A 13,907-nucleotide genomic window follows, 5' to 3' on the forward strand; every position below is an offset into this window, starting at 1 on the left:
TGGGTTTTCATTCTCCTGACACCTCATTAACCTCATTAACCTCATTAACCTCATTAGACATCTCTTGTGTCGTTACTTCAACCTGGCACGAGAAAATGGCTTCTATTTGCTAAAACAGCATTGATATTTCACGGGTGAACTAGTTGCAAGTTACCCAACCTGGTGATTATTTGGAGAAAGCCACTCAGAGCTCACAGACCATGTTTTCACACCCGAAGGCTCTGTTCTGCCTGCTGCGCTCAGCCCCCGGGCCTCCCGAGCCCAACCCTAGGACAGGCACTCCCCCCACCCAGGCCCAGAGGGGCGGGTGGGCAGTTGTCACTTAGGGAGAGGCCTGTGCTGGTCCTTCGGGGCCGAGCCCAGGGGACAGCACTCCAGTGCACACACCAAACCTTGCTGTGGTAGCTGAAGAAACTTCGGGCGAGGGCGGTCAGTTCTTTCCCATTGTGCCGACCCCCACGTCCCTGGGTGTACACGGCCTTTCGCCTGCTCCACAGACCAACACAGTGAGCATGGAGAGCACAGAGATGGGGAGCACGGAGATGGGGGAGCACGGAGATGGGGAGCACAGAGGGGGGAGCACAGAGATGGAACACAGATGGGGAGCACAGAGACGGGGAGCACAGAAACGGGGAGCACAGAGATGGGGGCACACAGAGATGGGGGAGCACAGAGATGGGGAGCACAGAGAGCATAGAGATGGGGGAGCATGGAGATGGGGAGCACAGAGAGCACGGAGATGGGGAGCACACAGATGGGGGAGCACGGAGATGGGGAAGCACAGGGAGCACAAGGATGCGGGAGCAGAGAGATGGGGAGCACGAAGATGGGGAAGCACAGGGAGCACAGAGATGGGGAGACGGAGATGGGGGAGCACAGGGATGGGGAACACTGAGGGCAGAGCACAGAAATGGGGAAGCACAGGGAGCACAAGGATGGGGGAGCACAGAGACGGGGAGCACGGAGATGGGGGAGCACAGAAGGGGGAGCACAGAGATGGGGAGCATGGAGATGGGGAAGCACAGGGAGCACAGAGATGGGGAGCACACAGATGGGGGAGCACGGGGATGGGGAAGCACAGGGAGCACAAGGATGCGGGAGCAGAGAGGTGGGGAGCACGAAGATGGGGAAGCACAGGGAGCACAAGGATGGGGGAGCACAGAGACGGGGAGCACGGAGATGGGGGAGCACAGAAGGGGGAGCACAGAGATGGGGAGCATGGAGATGGGGAAGCACAGGGAGCACAGAGATGGGGAGACAGAGATGGGGGAGCACAGGGATGGGGAGCACAGAGGGGGGAGCACAGATATGGGGAGCACAGAGATGGGGAGCATGGAGATGGGGAAGCACAGGGAGCATGAGGATGCAAGAGCAGAGAGATGGGGAGCACGGAGATGGGGAAGCACAGGGAGCACAGAAATGGGGAGATGGGGGAGCACGGGGATGGGGAGCACGGGGATGGGGCAGGGCCGCTCTCCACCCCCAGGGTTGGAAAGGCCTACGGTTGCTTCCTCCCTGCTCTGTCCCACCAGGAAGAAATGGAAGCTAATGGTGTCATGCTGGGGGTGCTGTTTTCCCAGTGAGCCCTACTCCCCACGGGCTCTGGCTCCCCAAGGCTACTGTCAGCTGTTTCCAGCCCGATAATGTGTGTTTCTGTGCACTGGGAAGCGTGCAAACCCAGCCAGGGAGATTCTTCAGGCGTCCTGCCCCGGGGGGTTGGCGCAAACAGTCTCTGTCCGGATGCCAGGAGCCGCGGTGGCCTGCAGAGTCTGCGTCCCGCCAGACCCAGCGCGAGGACTCCACCCTGCACTGCCCACCTCAGCGCAGGTCTCTCTTGCTCTCTCCAGGCACGGCCTCCCCCACCTGACGACCTCCTGTGGTCACTTGGGGCTCCACGTCTGCCCACAAGGCCCAGGGCCCACGTCCTGGCCACACCTCCACACTATGAGTCCCTTCTGAGACCTGGATGCCGGTATTTCCTGGGCTAGACAGCGGCCAGCGCAGGGGGCTCCAAATGGCACCTGCACCTGACCGTGCGCAGGTGGCTGGCGGGAAGAGAAGGGGCCGTGCTGGCCGGGCCTGACCCTCATTTTAGCCCAGGACCACTGAGGAATCCAAGGACGTGAGACGTGAGCCAGGGCTCCCCTGTCATGATGCAGGTGCCTGGTCACGGTGGGAGAACAGACACCACAGATGTCAGCCCCTGGGGGGGGCCCTACATGGGCCCAGGCGGCAGGCGTGTGTGCGAGAGGGCACAGCCCCTGCCCTGCAGCTCTGTGGCGGCCATGTGCCTTGTCCCGGCTAACTCGAGGCACCACCTGCAGGGAAACTTGGGTTACTGCGCCAAGGCCTGGTGTCAGCCCTGGTGGCTCCAGAGAGCAGGTCCTTGGTGGGGGACGCCGTGTGCAGAGGCCCCTGGATTGCACCAACTGCTCTGGACAGCGGCCATGACCCTGCAGCCCACGCCATCCCATTTCCTAGCACAATCCCTGCCCCCCAGGGGTTCCCGGCCCTTCCTCTGGCTCTTCCTCCCTCCCCCTTCCCAGGGTTGTTGGGCAGAAAAGGCCTCGAGGTCCCAGGATGCACCATCCAGGCAGTTAGCACAGATGTGCTCACTCAGAGATTCAGGATGGAGGTCAGATGACCAAACAGGAGAGGAGCAGGAGTGTGTCGGTCAAGTGCCAGCGGGGAGAGTACCCCCATCCCAGACACCCCGATTCCACTGGAGGGAGGGTACCCCCCACCCAAGACACCCCGGTTAAACTGGGGAGAGGGCACCCCACCCAGACACCCCAATTCCACCAGGGGGGAAGGCACCCCACCCCCAGACACCCCAATTCCACCGGGAGGAGGGCACCCCCACCCCAGACACCCCAAATCTACAAGGGAACCAACCACAAGGCCCAATCAGCAGCCAAGCTAGGATAGGACTCTAAAACTGCCCCCCACCAATGCTAGCAGGATCAGTGACCTCTGTGTAGGCTCAGAATCAACGAAGGAAACACCGAAATGAACAAATCATAGAATGGTAGAATGAGTACTTGGGAGAAGCAAAAAATCAACCACTGGTTGACCTAAGGAAAGGGAAAGAACTTGGGGTGGGGAGTGTCCCTGGTCACTGCCCCAGGCTCCCTCCCCTCCAACCTGCCTGTCTTCCGAGTCAAGTGGGTGCTAAGCTGGGGGCGGCTTGGGTCCCCCACGAGACATCAGGTGATACCCCTCAAGGGCAGTAGCCATGCAAAACCAAGCCAGGGTCTGTTGGGGGGTTGGTCACTGGACCCCATGGCGGGCCTGGTCTAACCCTGCCTCCCTCCCACCAAGAGGTCAAGGAGCTGAGAAGCCAAATCAAAGACAGTTTCAAGGTCAAGCCCTTGAATTTATTGAACACTCAGTCGGAGGCTCCTGCAGGAGGGTCTGAGCAGCCTGGGTGAGGGCTAGCTAGGAGGGGCTGACGGGGGCAGAGGGGAGGGCCGGGTGCTGACCCGCGGACGTGCTGTCGGTGAGACGGGCAGAGACGCGGGCACGGGAGTGCACACCTGGTGGCTCGTCCTTGGTGTTCTCTCCTTTAATCCGGCTTAACCCTTTTACAGCCTCTGAAAAAGCCGCGCAGACCCCGGGGGGAGGGGGTGGCGTTGGAGCGGACGCCCCGGGCGCGCTCGCAGGGAAGGACACCCGGGCAGGGCCCACGAGCCGCTACACCCACTCCTCGGTCTGAAGAGTCTTTGTCAGCGCCAGGGATCCTCACTCATTAGCACACGCGACCGTCCTCAGACTCAGTATTTCGTGTCGAACAATATCTTCTGGGGCTGGGACGCAGGTGGGTGGCGTGGACGGTGCCCAGCGAGAGCCGCGAACCGGTGGCTTCTAGTTAAGGTCGGCCCCGGTCCCGACTCCGTCACTTGATCCTGTAGCTTCCTGGCCTTTCGGGAGAAAGGGAGGGGGTGGACGTTAGCCCAGCTGGCAGGGCCCGGGGTGGGGGCACAGCCCCGTCCACACAGAAGGACCGTGTACAGGTGCGCAGCGCTCTGTCCTGCCCCGGGGTCTGCAGGGGAGCCGGCTGAGCACCCTCCCCCCCAAGGAGGACAGTGAACTCTCTGGGTAGGCCCGTGGGCTGCGCCTCCCGGAGTCCCCACCAGGGCCCCGCCTGTGACACCTGCCCACAGCTGAGTGAATGCCAGTCCGTGGAGGGTTGAAGACAGGAGCAGGGGCTCCTCATGTGGCCAACGTGGGCACCATCCCTGACCATGACCCCACCAGAGCCTCATGCCTGTCCTGGGGAGGCAGGGCCCCAACTGCACCCTCACCCCACAGACACAGCAGCAGGACCAGGGTCCCTAATAGTGGAAGGAGATCCCCAGCGGGGAGTCCTGTGCCGCTCCAGATCCCACGTTCTCAGCCAGTCTGCTGGGCCAGGAGAAGTGGTGGACGGGGCTCCGTGGCCCTCGGTGGGATAAAGTGGCCAGTGTCAAGGAGGCAGGCTCTTTCCTGTCCCGGTCCCACAAGAAGCTGGCCAGCAAGTACTCGCGTCTGCAGTGCTGGGACCTCCCCGGGGCATAACCCGGACCGCCCTCCAGCCCAGGCACCGAGCCCCCTAGTACGGATCCGTCACAACCGTGGGTTAACGTTCAGGTCCACGTCATTATGGCTGGGTAACGATTACTACCTTGGACAATATGGGATTAGGGGCTCCAACCCTGCACGGCAGAAAATCCGTGTGTAACTAACTCCCCCGAACTGTACGAGCGGCCCAGAAGTTAGGCCTCTGTTGACCAGAAGCCTTGCCGATAATACACACCGTTGATTAACAGCTGTTTTGTATGTGGTGTGTGTTCCAGACGTCATCTTACGACAGTCAGCTAGAGAGAAGACGACGTCACTGAGGAAACCACAAGGACAAGTTACAGCACGTACTGTCAAAGACCCGCCTACGAGCGGACCTGTGCCGCCCCGGCCCGTGCTGCCTGTTTTCTTCCCTGCAGAAATCTACGTTCGTCGTGCAATTACTAACCGTTCCTTCAGAAAGATTTGCTTTGTTTTCGACACACTTGTCCGGGAACCTCTCGACATCCTGTCCCCTTGGTCAAATGCTCAGCGATCTGTCTGCCCTGGAGAGACCCTCGGGGCTCCTCCCTGAGCTCCAGGCTGGCGGCCTGCACAGCCGACAGCCTGGGGGGGGGGGGGGTCCTGGGCTCTCTTTTGGGTCAGCTTCCTTTTTTCTGGAACACTCACTCCTTTCCCGTTCTGCTGACTTGATGCACTCTGCAGTAGCTTCCAGAGAAAGGCCGCGCAGAAAGGAACGCGGTGAGACCTTGCGTGGGAATGCCTCTGTCCGTGGGCACCTGGCCTGCCAGTCTGAGGACAGAATTCCTTGCTGCCCCCCCACCCCCCGGTGGTGAGGCCACTCTGTTCTCTCCTGGCCCTTTGCAGGTTTCAGCTTCCTGTTAGACCAGACGGGACGCGTTACACTCCGTGACCTGCCTCTCACACATCATCACCACCCAGGGGCCGTGGTTTACGGCAGGGCTCACTCCTGGTGTGCGTTCTGCCGGCCCAGACAGATGTATAATGACAGGTGTCCGTCACTGTGCTGTCACAGAGCTGGCGCCACCCTAAACATCCCCCGTGCTCCGCCTGCTCATCTCTCTGTCCCCCAGCCCTGCAGCCACAGAGGCTCCTACTGTGCCCAGAGTTTTCTCTCTTCCAGAACGTCATACAGTTGCAGCCTTTTCAGATGGGCTCTTTCACTTAGTGATATGCATGTGAGGCTCCCTCAGGTCTAGTCATGATGTGACAGCTCGTTCCTTTTTGGGGCCAAATGGTGCTCCACGGTCTGGAGGGACCACAGTTTATTTATCCACTCACCTACAGAAGGACATCGTGGTTGCTCCCAAGTTTTGGTAACTATGAGTGAAGCTGCTATGAACATCTGTGAGCAAGTTCTGGTCTGGACTTAAGTTTTGAACTCTTGGGAAAATGCCTAGGGGCACGATTGCTGGATCTCAAGTTCAGAGTACATTCAATTTTGTAGTAAATCACCAAAGTGTCTTGCAAAGTGGCTGTGCCGTCTGGCGTCCCCACGGCATGAACCAGAGTTCCCGCTGCCCCACATCCTCACCAGCATCTGGTGTCGTCCGTGACTGGATTATAACCATTCTAATAGGTGTGTGTGGTACCTCTCTGTTCTAATTTGCAATTTCCTAACGACATACACTACTGAGCATCTTTTCATATGCTTACTTAACATCTATATATCTTCTTCGGTGAAGTGTCTGTTCAGATCTGTGGCTCACTTTTTAATTGGGTTGTTTTCTCTCTATATTTTGGATAAGCAGTCCTTTAGTAGATGTGTCTTTTGCAACTATTTTCTCCCAGTCTTTGGCATCTTATTTTTTTTTTAACTTTTAAAAAAATGTTTATTTATTTTTGAGACAGAGCGTGAGTGGGGGAGGGGCAGAGAGAGAGGGACACACAGAATCCGAAGCAGGTTCCGGGCTCTGAACTGTCAGCACAGACCCCGACATGGGGCTTGAACTCACAGACTGCGAGATCATGACCTAAGCCGAAGTTGGACACTCAACTGACTGAGCCACCCAAGCGCCCCTATTTTAATGTTTATTTTTTTAAATTTTTTTTTCAACATTTATTTATTTATTTGGGACAGAGAGAGACAGAGCATGAACGGGGGAGGGGCAGAGAGAGAGGAAGACACAGAATCGGAAACAGGCTCCAGGCTCTGAGCGGTCAGCTCAGAGCCCGACGCGGGGCTCGAACTCACGGACCGCGAGATCGTGACCTGGCTGAAGTCGGACGCTCAACCGACTGCGCCACCCAGGCGCCCCTAATGTTTATTTTTGAGACAGGCAGAGACAGAGTGCAAGGTGGGGAGGGGCAGAGAGAGAGGGAGACACAGAATCTGAAGCAGGCTCCAGGATCTGAGCTGTCAGCACAGAGCTCTATGTGGGGCTTGAATTCATGAGCCATGAGATCATGACCTGAGCCAAAGTCGGACACTTAACTGACTGAGCCACCCAGGTGCCCCGGCATCTTATTCTTTTGACGGTATCTTTCGCAGAGACAAATTTTTAAATCTTAATGAAGCCATTATCATTTTTTGTGTGGTGCCTTTGATGTTCTATTTAAAAATTCCCCGCCAACCCAAGGTCACCCACATTTTCTACGTCATTTTCTACAAGTTTTGCAGTTTTGCATTTTACATTTAGTTCTGTGACCCACTTTCGGTTCACTTTTGGGGAGGTGTTAGGTCTGGGTCTAGATTCGCTATTTTGCACGTGGACGCCCAGCGGTTCCAACACCATCTGTTGAAGACGCCATCTTTGCTCCGCTGTGTTACCTTCGCTCCTTTGTCAGATATCAGTCGACTGTACTTATGTGGGTCTTCCTCTGATCCACTGACCCATCTGTCTATGTTCCACCAACCCCACGCCGTCTTGATTACTGTGACTTTACCGTGAGTCTTTAGGGCGGGTAGTATCAGTCCTACAACCTTGTTCTCCTTCAGTGTTGTGTGGGCGATTCTGGGCCTTTGTCTCCTCTCCATATAAACGTTAGCAGCAGGTTGTCGATATCCACAAAATAACTTGCTGGGATTTTGATTGGGATTCTGCTGAATGTCTTCATCAACTTGGGAAGAACCGCCATCTTGACGATATTGAGCCTTCCCATCCATGAACATGGGATTCCTCTCCACCCCTTTAGTTCTTGTTTGAGTTGACTCATCAGTTTTGTTGTTTTCCTCATATAGATCTTGTACATATTTTGTTAGATTTGTACCTAGCACCATTTTTTGGGTGCTAATGTGAATGTTCTTAATTTAAAATCTCACTTGTTTGCTGATGGTATATAGTAAGTGACTAACTTTTCCATCTTAACCTTGGATCCTGCAACCTTGCCATAATCACTTATTAGTTCCAGGAGATTTTGCTCAATTCTTTGGGATTTTCTACACAGCCAACTAAGTCATCCGGAAACAAAGATAGTCTTAACTCTTCCTTCTTAATCTACCTCATTTTCCTTTCTTGTCTTGTTGCAGTAGCTAGGACTTCCCATGTGATGCTGGAGAGAAATGGTCTCGTTCCCGACCTTCAGGGGAAAAGTAGTTTCTAGTTTCTCACCATGAAGTACGATGTTCGCTGTAGTTTCTGTAGATGCTCTTTATCAAGTCAAGGAAGTTCCACTGGTGCCTAGTTTGCTACAAGCAGTTACCACAAACAGGTGCTGGATTCTGTTAAATGCTGTTCCTGCACCAAATGATACGATCGTGTGATTTTCCTTCTTCGGCCACAAGGTGACGATGCGTTACATAAAATGGGTTTTGAATGTGGAACCAGCCCCGTGCACCTGGGACAAACTCCACTTGGTCATGGTGTATAATTCTTTTTATACATTGTTAGGTTTGATTTGCTAATATTTTGTTGAGGATTTTCGCATCTGTGTTCAGGAGAGACACCGGTCTGTAGTTTTCCTCATACGTGACGTCTTTGTTCTGGTATTAGGGTAATGCTGGCCTCATAGGATGAATTACGATGTTTCCCCTCCACTTCTATTTTCTGGAAGAGATCATAGAGAATGGTATCATTTCTTCCTTAAACGTTTGGTAGAATTCTCCAGTGAACTCACTTGAAAATTATTATCGGTTGGATTCCTTTAATAGATAACTAGATATTCAGACTGGCTATTTCTTGTGTGAGTTTTCGCAGATGGTGTCTTCCAAGGCATGGTCCTTTCCGTGTTAGGTTATCAGACTTGTGAGTACAGCTGTTCATAATGCCAGACCGGCCTTTCACTCCACAGTTGAAGCTCGAGGCACAGATGTTTAGAAGCCTTAGGAGGTAGAGCTTGGGGTGTTTAAGGAGGAGCTTACAGTCACGAACAACGGATTTGGAGAGAATAAAGTTACCTGAGGGCAGGTGCAATTCTCTGGGCTGGGAAGGCAAAGCCGGCAGAGGGTAGAGTCTGACAGGGTGGGGTCCCTGAGAGGCAGCCCAGGCCCTGCCTGCACTCCCTCCTCCCCTCCTCCTGCCCCGCGGACCCCGTGGACAGAAGAGGCGACGGAGCCCTCCGACGGGCTGTGGGGACGGCTCTGTGGGCAGCTTTGGTGCCGAGCCGCTGCGTCAAGGTGAGCCTGGGCTCGGGGGGCCGGGGAGAGCAGGCATGTTTTCCTGCGTCCGTGAGCAGCAAGGGCACAGAGGCATCAGGCTCAGCCTGCACAGCCTGAGGCCGGTCACTCTGGGGAGGTGACAGGTCCCCTTACCGCTGGGTGGGTAACTATGTGTCGTCTGGGGCAGGAAGCCACCTTTCTTGAGCGCGGTATCACTCCCATAACCCCGACCATTTCTGCACACACAGCACACGTCTGTGCAAAGGGGCCTGCCTCCCTGCCCATGGGTTCCAGGGGGTCAGCCGGCTCCAGGCCCCTTCAGGGTCTCACCAGGCTCTGCTGGTTACCAGGCATCGGGCAAGGACCCCACGGGCACATCCCCATTGTCCCTGTTGATAAAGCAGAGGCTGTGCTAGGGTCCCGGCAGGTGGCACAATGTGTCAGGGGGCTCACGCACCTCACACGCCAAGAAAACACCTCTTATCCTCCCATGAAGCGCGATTCTGGGCACGTCCCTCACGTGAGGCACGTGGAGTGCTCCCCACGATCGAGAGAACGCGTGCTCTGAAGAGGCGCGGCAGGTTCCCTCTGATTCTTTTTTTTTTTTTTTTCAACGTTTATTTATTTTTGGGACAGAGAGAGACAGAGCATGAACGGGGGAGGGGCAGAGAGAGAGGGAGACACAGAATCGGAAACAGGCTGCAGGCTCTGAGCCATCAGCCCAGAGCCTGACGCGGGGCTCGAACTCACGGACCGCGAGATCATGACCTGGCTGAAGTCGGACGCTTAACCGACTGCGCCACCCAGGCGCCCCGGTTCCCTCTGATTCTTAACAGAACAATTCGTTCTTACACAGAGCCAATGCGCACTTACAATCTCCAAGTCCCAGGCAGCCGGACTCATTTCCTTGAGTGCCGCTGTGCCTTGAAATCTTTTTCTTCCCTGGTGCGTTTTCTGAATGTGCTGCTTTAGGTTTTCTTCCCAGAGCTCCTCTCGGAAGGCCCTGAGGGAACAGAGGGTGATGAGGACACGATTTTACACGTCGAGTCGAGTCGAGTCTCGGCAATCCCTGCTCCGACAAGGGAGAGAGAATTTTCCTTTTTTCCTCCAGGCCAAAGTGCAGTCCTGGGGCTCAGGGGCTGTCGCCACGAGAATGGGGCCACCTAGGCCACCCGCTCCCCACTCTGGGCAGCAGCTCAGACAGGCCCAGGCAGTGAGAAGCCGCAAGAACACACACCACGTTTTAAAACTTCACATCCAGGTAAGAAATTACACATTCAGGGCCGTGCACAGACACTACACAAAAGGGACAGTCTCTGTCTTCACAGGAAATACACAGTTGTGATAAATCCTTAAACGGGATTATTAAATTAGGATTTCAGACATACTTGCTCTGCCAACATCAGGGCTTTGGGCTTAAATTCTCTGCCTTTAAACACGAGGATGTTCAGAGTAGCAGAGCATTCTGGGCCGCGCAGGAAGGGCGGCAGTGCCTGGTGTGTGAGGAGGCCCTGGAGTCTGGGGTGTCTGCCCAGGAACAGAACCACCCCCCACCCCCCACCACCCCCACCCCCCAGCCTCCCCACCCCCCCCCAAGCCTCCCCAGCCCCACCCCCCAGTGACCCCTGGAGTCTGGGGTGTCTGCCTGGGAACACAACTGCCTCCCATAACCCCCCCCCTAGCCTGGGGCTTCCCCGAAGACCCTAACCACCCCCCCCCCCCCCCGCCAGCAGCAGCCTCTGTGTCGGCTTTGTTTGCTTTTCAGCATAATGGACACAGGCAGGATGGTGGCCTCCATCCAGTCCTGCCCTGCACAGACCCCAGCGTCGGCACCTCTGAACCCCGGTTCTCAGGAAAGCCCTGCCCACAGGGCAGTCGGGGTCCACGGGCACACACTCGTGTGCTGTGGGGACAGCTGCATGCCGTCCATTTCCATCTAAGCCATTCCACGGGCTGGGGTGGGTCCTGTCTGCGGACCTGCAGGGTTGTCCCCGGGGTTCTGGGCATGAACACGAATGACTCCCCAGAAAAGAACACCCCTTCGCCGTCCACGCGTCACACCAGGACGACCTTCCTCTGGGCCTCCTGGTCCCCAGAATGTGGAAACACGGCGGTGGGCAGAGCCGGGACGTGCAGGCCAGGCCGGTCCTCCCCGGAGCACATGAGCCCCCCACCCACGCCCAGAGCTCGCCTCCGCTGGGCTTCGGAGCGCCCAGGGCGGGGCCGGCAAGAAAGGGCACAGGAGCCCCGTCCAGCAGTGTCCCCGGCCGCCCATGGCTCTCCCCGCGTGCCCGGGAGGGGTGCAGGGTGCAGAACAGCACAGTCACAGCATCAAGTGTGTTGTGAGTGAAAGAGCCGAGAGGAAAATGCGCGTGCGCGCATACGCACACGCACACAGGCACACACACGCGCACGCACGCACAGGCACACAGGTCTACTTCCGGTGTGCAGCAGCTGGGGAAGGGTGAAGGGCCCAGCGGTCATTCCCGGGGTGCAGATGCTGGGTCAGCATCGGGGGTGTGCTTGGTCACCCGTACCGGAAAACTGCAGAAATGCCACGCCCCCAGCAGCTGCTGTTCCCGCCCTGCCCCGCCCCCCGCTCCCCCTCCCCCTCCCCCGGCCTGCCCCAGATGCCAGCAGGTGCCAGTGAGTGCTGGGGTGTGAGCGCGGCCACCAGCGGGCAGCAGGGCTGAACTCGGACCCCGGGACCAACCTCATTTCTTCACTCGTTTGCGATGACTTCTCTTTGCTTTGCCTCACGTTTCCGGGTGGATTCACTGGCATTTTCTCCTTGTCTGCCAAATCCACGGCACAGGGAATCTTTGACACCACCTAGGAAAAGGCAAGATATTTTCAGGAACCTAAGGAAATGCTGCCGTTCACACAAAGCCAACCGCCCGCAGGCAGTAGACTCATCCTTCCTCCGAGGAGGCCGCCGGCTGGACGCTGGTCGGTGGGAGGGCAGGATCAGAGGGGGGAGGCCAGCGGGCCCGGAGAGCTGCCCGCAATTCTGTCCGCAGGGCGGACAGGAGCCGTGCTCTAGAATGGGTTCCACGCCTCTCGAGTGGGTGCGGCTGTATTTTGGATCACTGAGTTTCAAGCTAATAGGTAAGTGCTCCTGCACAACTGACCCGTGAGAAGGTAGGAAGTGTCCTGTCGTTGGGACAGCCTGTATTTATAAACTCACTGCTCTTAGATCCATGACGTCACGGATCAGCACGGATAAATGCTGAAAACCCAGGAGAAGCACTCGGGGTTGGCTTTTCCTGATAAAGCCCACCGATTCCAAGTGAGAACCTGCAAGGTCCGTGGGATGCCGGTAGAGAACAGCGTTCCTGTCTGCCAGTCCCCGGCCCCAGGTGGGATGCGGCGCCGCCCCCATCGCGGGATGCCCGGCGGGGCGCAAACGTGTCCTCCGGTAGCGCCAGGACCCTCCCCGGCAGCCCCAAGTTCACGGATGGCGGAGAGAGGGCACATCTAGGGCAGAGCAAGATGCGATAAAGGTTCACGTGTTTCTGGAAGCTCTCTGAGAATCGCAGGCCATGTGAATTCATTTTGGAAACAATTTCCTTTCTAAGTTATGGCCCTGCATAAAATATGTCCAAGCAGCACCGTAAATGCTGGAATACTCCTTATGTCTAAGGGTCTGAGGACCTGATGCCAGGATTTCTGGTCACCCGGGCTCTTGGATTTCCTCATCCACCTCTCCGGAGTCACACCTTTCATCGCCTGCACGATCCCCCTTCCTCCTTGTCTTCCCAACCCCTACCTGGGTTTGCCTTTCTAGAGCCTTCCTTCCCTCCTCCCTCCTTGGGCCACACCCAGGTGTCTGCCTGGCTCTCCTAGTGTCCTCACCAGCTGCTGCCTCCACACTTTCCTGACTCCCACCTATGATATGCTCCCATGGCAGGTGGGCTTGTAAATGTCTCCTTTGGTGTGGCCCTGTGCCCTTGAGACACCTCAGACACTCCCCAACTCTCAGGGAGCAAGCCTGAGAACCAGACTGATCTCTCCCTATGCCAGGGGGCTTTAGACCTGTGTGTGTGTGCACCTATGTGTGTGCACCTGTGCCCGTGTATACCTGAGTGCATCTGTGTGTGTACACACCTATGTGTGTGCCTGTGTGTGTAGCTGAGTGCATCTGTGTGCGTGTACCTGTTCATGTGCCTACCTGTGCATGTGCCTGTGTGTGTACCTGAGGGCACCCGTGTGTCTCCACCTGTGCATCTGTGTGTGTGTACCTGAGGGCACCTGTGTGTGCGCACCTGGGCCTGTGTGTCTGTGTGTGTGCCTCTGTTCACATGTGCCTGCCCCTGAAAGGAGAGCACGCCCTTTAGGGCATCGCAAGGTGGGCAGAGGGAGAGACATGGCAAGTGTGGGTGTGGGGAGAAGGGCAGGGAGGAAAGGGAGGGCAGGGAGGGCAGGGGGACTCCCGGGGAGGGGAGGCGGGGCTCCGACCAGGGGCTCCTCCGGCTGAAGTCTGCAGCTGCTACCCAGACTGTGTCTATAATCACCTCATGTGCCACAACACCTCTAAGTGGATTAGCAGGGCAGGACCTGGTCTGCCTGGTTCATGTGCCTGACTCTGGGAAGGTGCTTAACCCCAGGGGGTGGGGGTGGGGGTGGGGGTGAGAGAGGGATGGGGGAGGGGCAGAGTCAGGGGTGGGCGTGGGGCCGGAGCTGGCTTAATCCCAGTGGATGGGTGGGGGAGGGAGCGGGCCGCCACACTTTCCCAGGAGGACTCCTAAACATTTCTCCAACAGGAAGAGAAGACAAATATAAATTCAGT

At 56.9% G+C, this 13,907-nt stretch overlaps 1 protein-coding gene across 1 annotated transcript in view; it reads right to left on the reverse strand.

The window, feature by feature from the left end:
• Positions 1-3,271: 3,271 nt before the first annotated feature.
• The window catches only part of LRRC27 (leucine rich repeat containing 27), a 35,250-nt gene continuing 24,614 nt past the window's right edge, over positions 3,272-13,907 (reverse strand). Inside the window, exons 8-10 of the mRNA XM_032595224.1 lie at positions 11,832-11,950; positions 9,992-10,121; positions 3,272-3,920 (exon numbers count right to left, since the gene is read on the reverse strand). Coding sequence (XP_032451115.1) covers positions 3,774-3,920; positions 9,992-10,121; positions 11,832-11,950 — 396 coding nt within the window. The 3' untranslated portion in view covers positions 3,272-3,773. The remainder of the gene's footprint in view (positions 3,921-9,991; positions 10,122-11,831; positions 11,951-13,907) is intronic.

The sequence above is a fragment of the Lynx canadensis genome, chromosome D2 (assembly GCF_007474595.2).
Source record: "Lynx canadensis isolate LIC74 chromosome D2, mLynCan4.pri.v2, whole genome shotgun sequence".
NCBI classification, from domain to species: Eukaryota; Metazoa; Chordata; class Mammalia; order Carnivora; family Felidae; genus Lynx; species Lynx canadensis.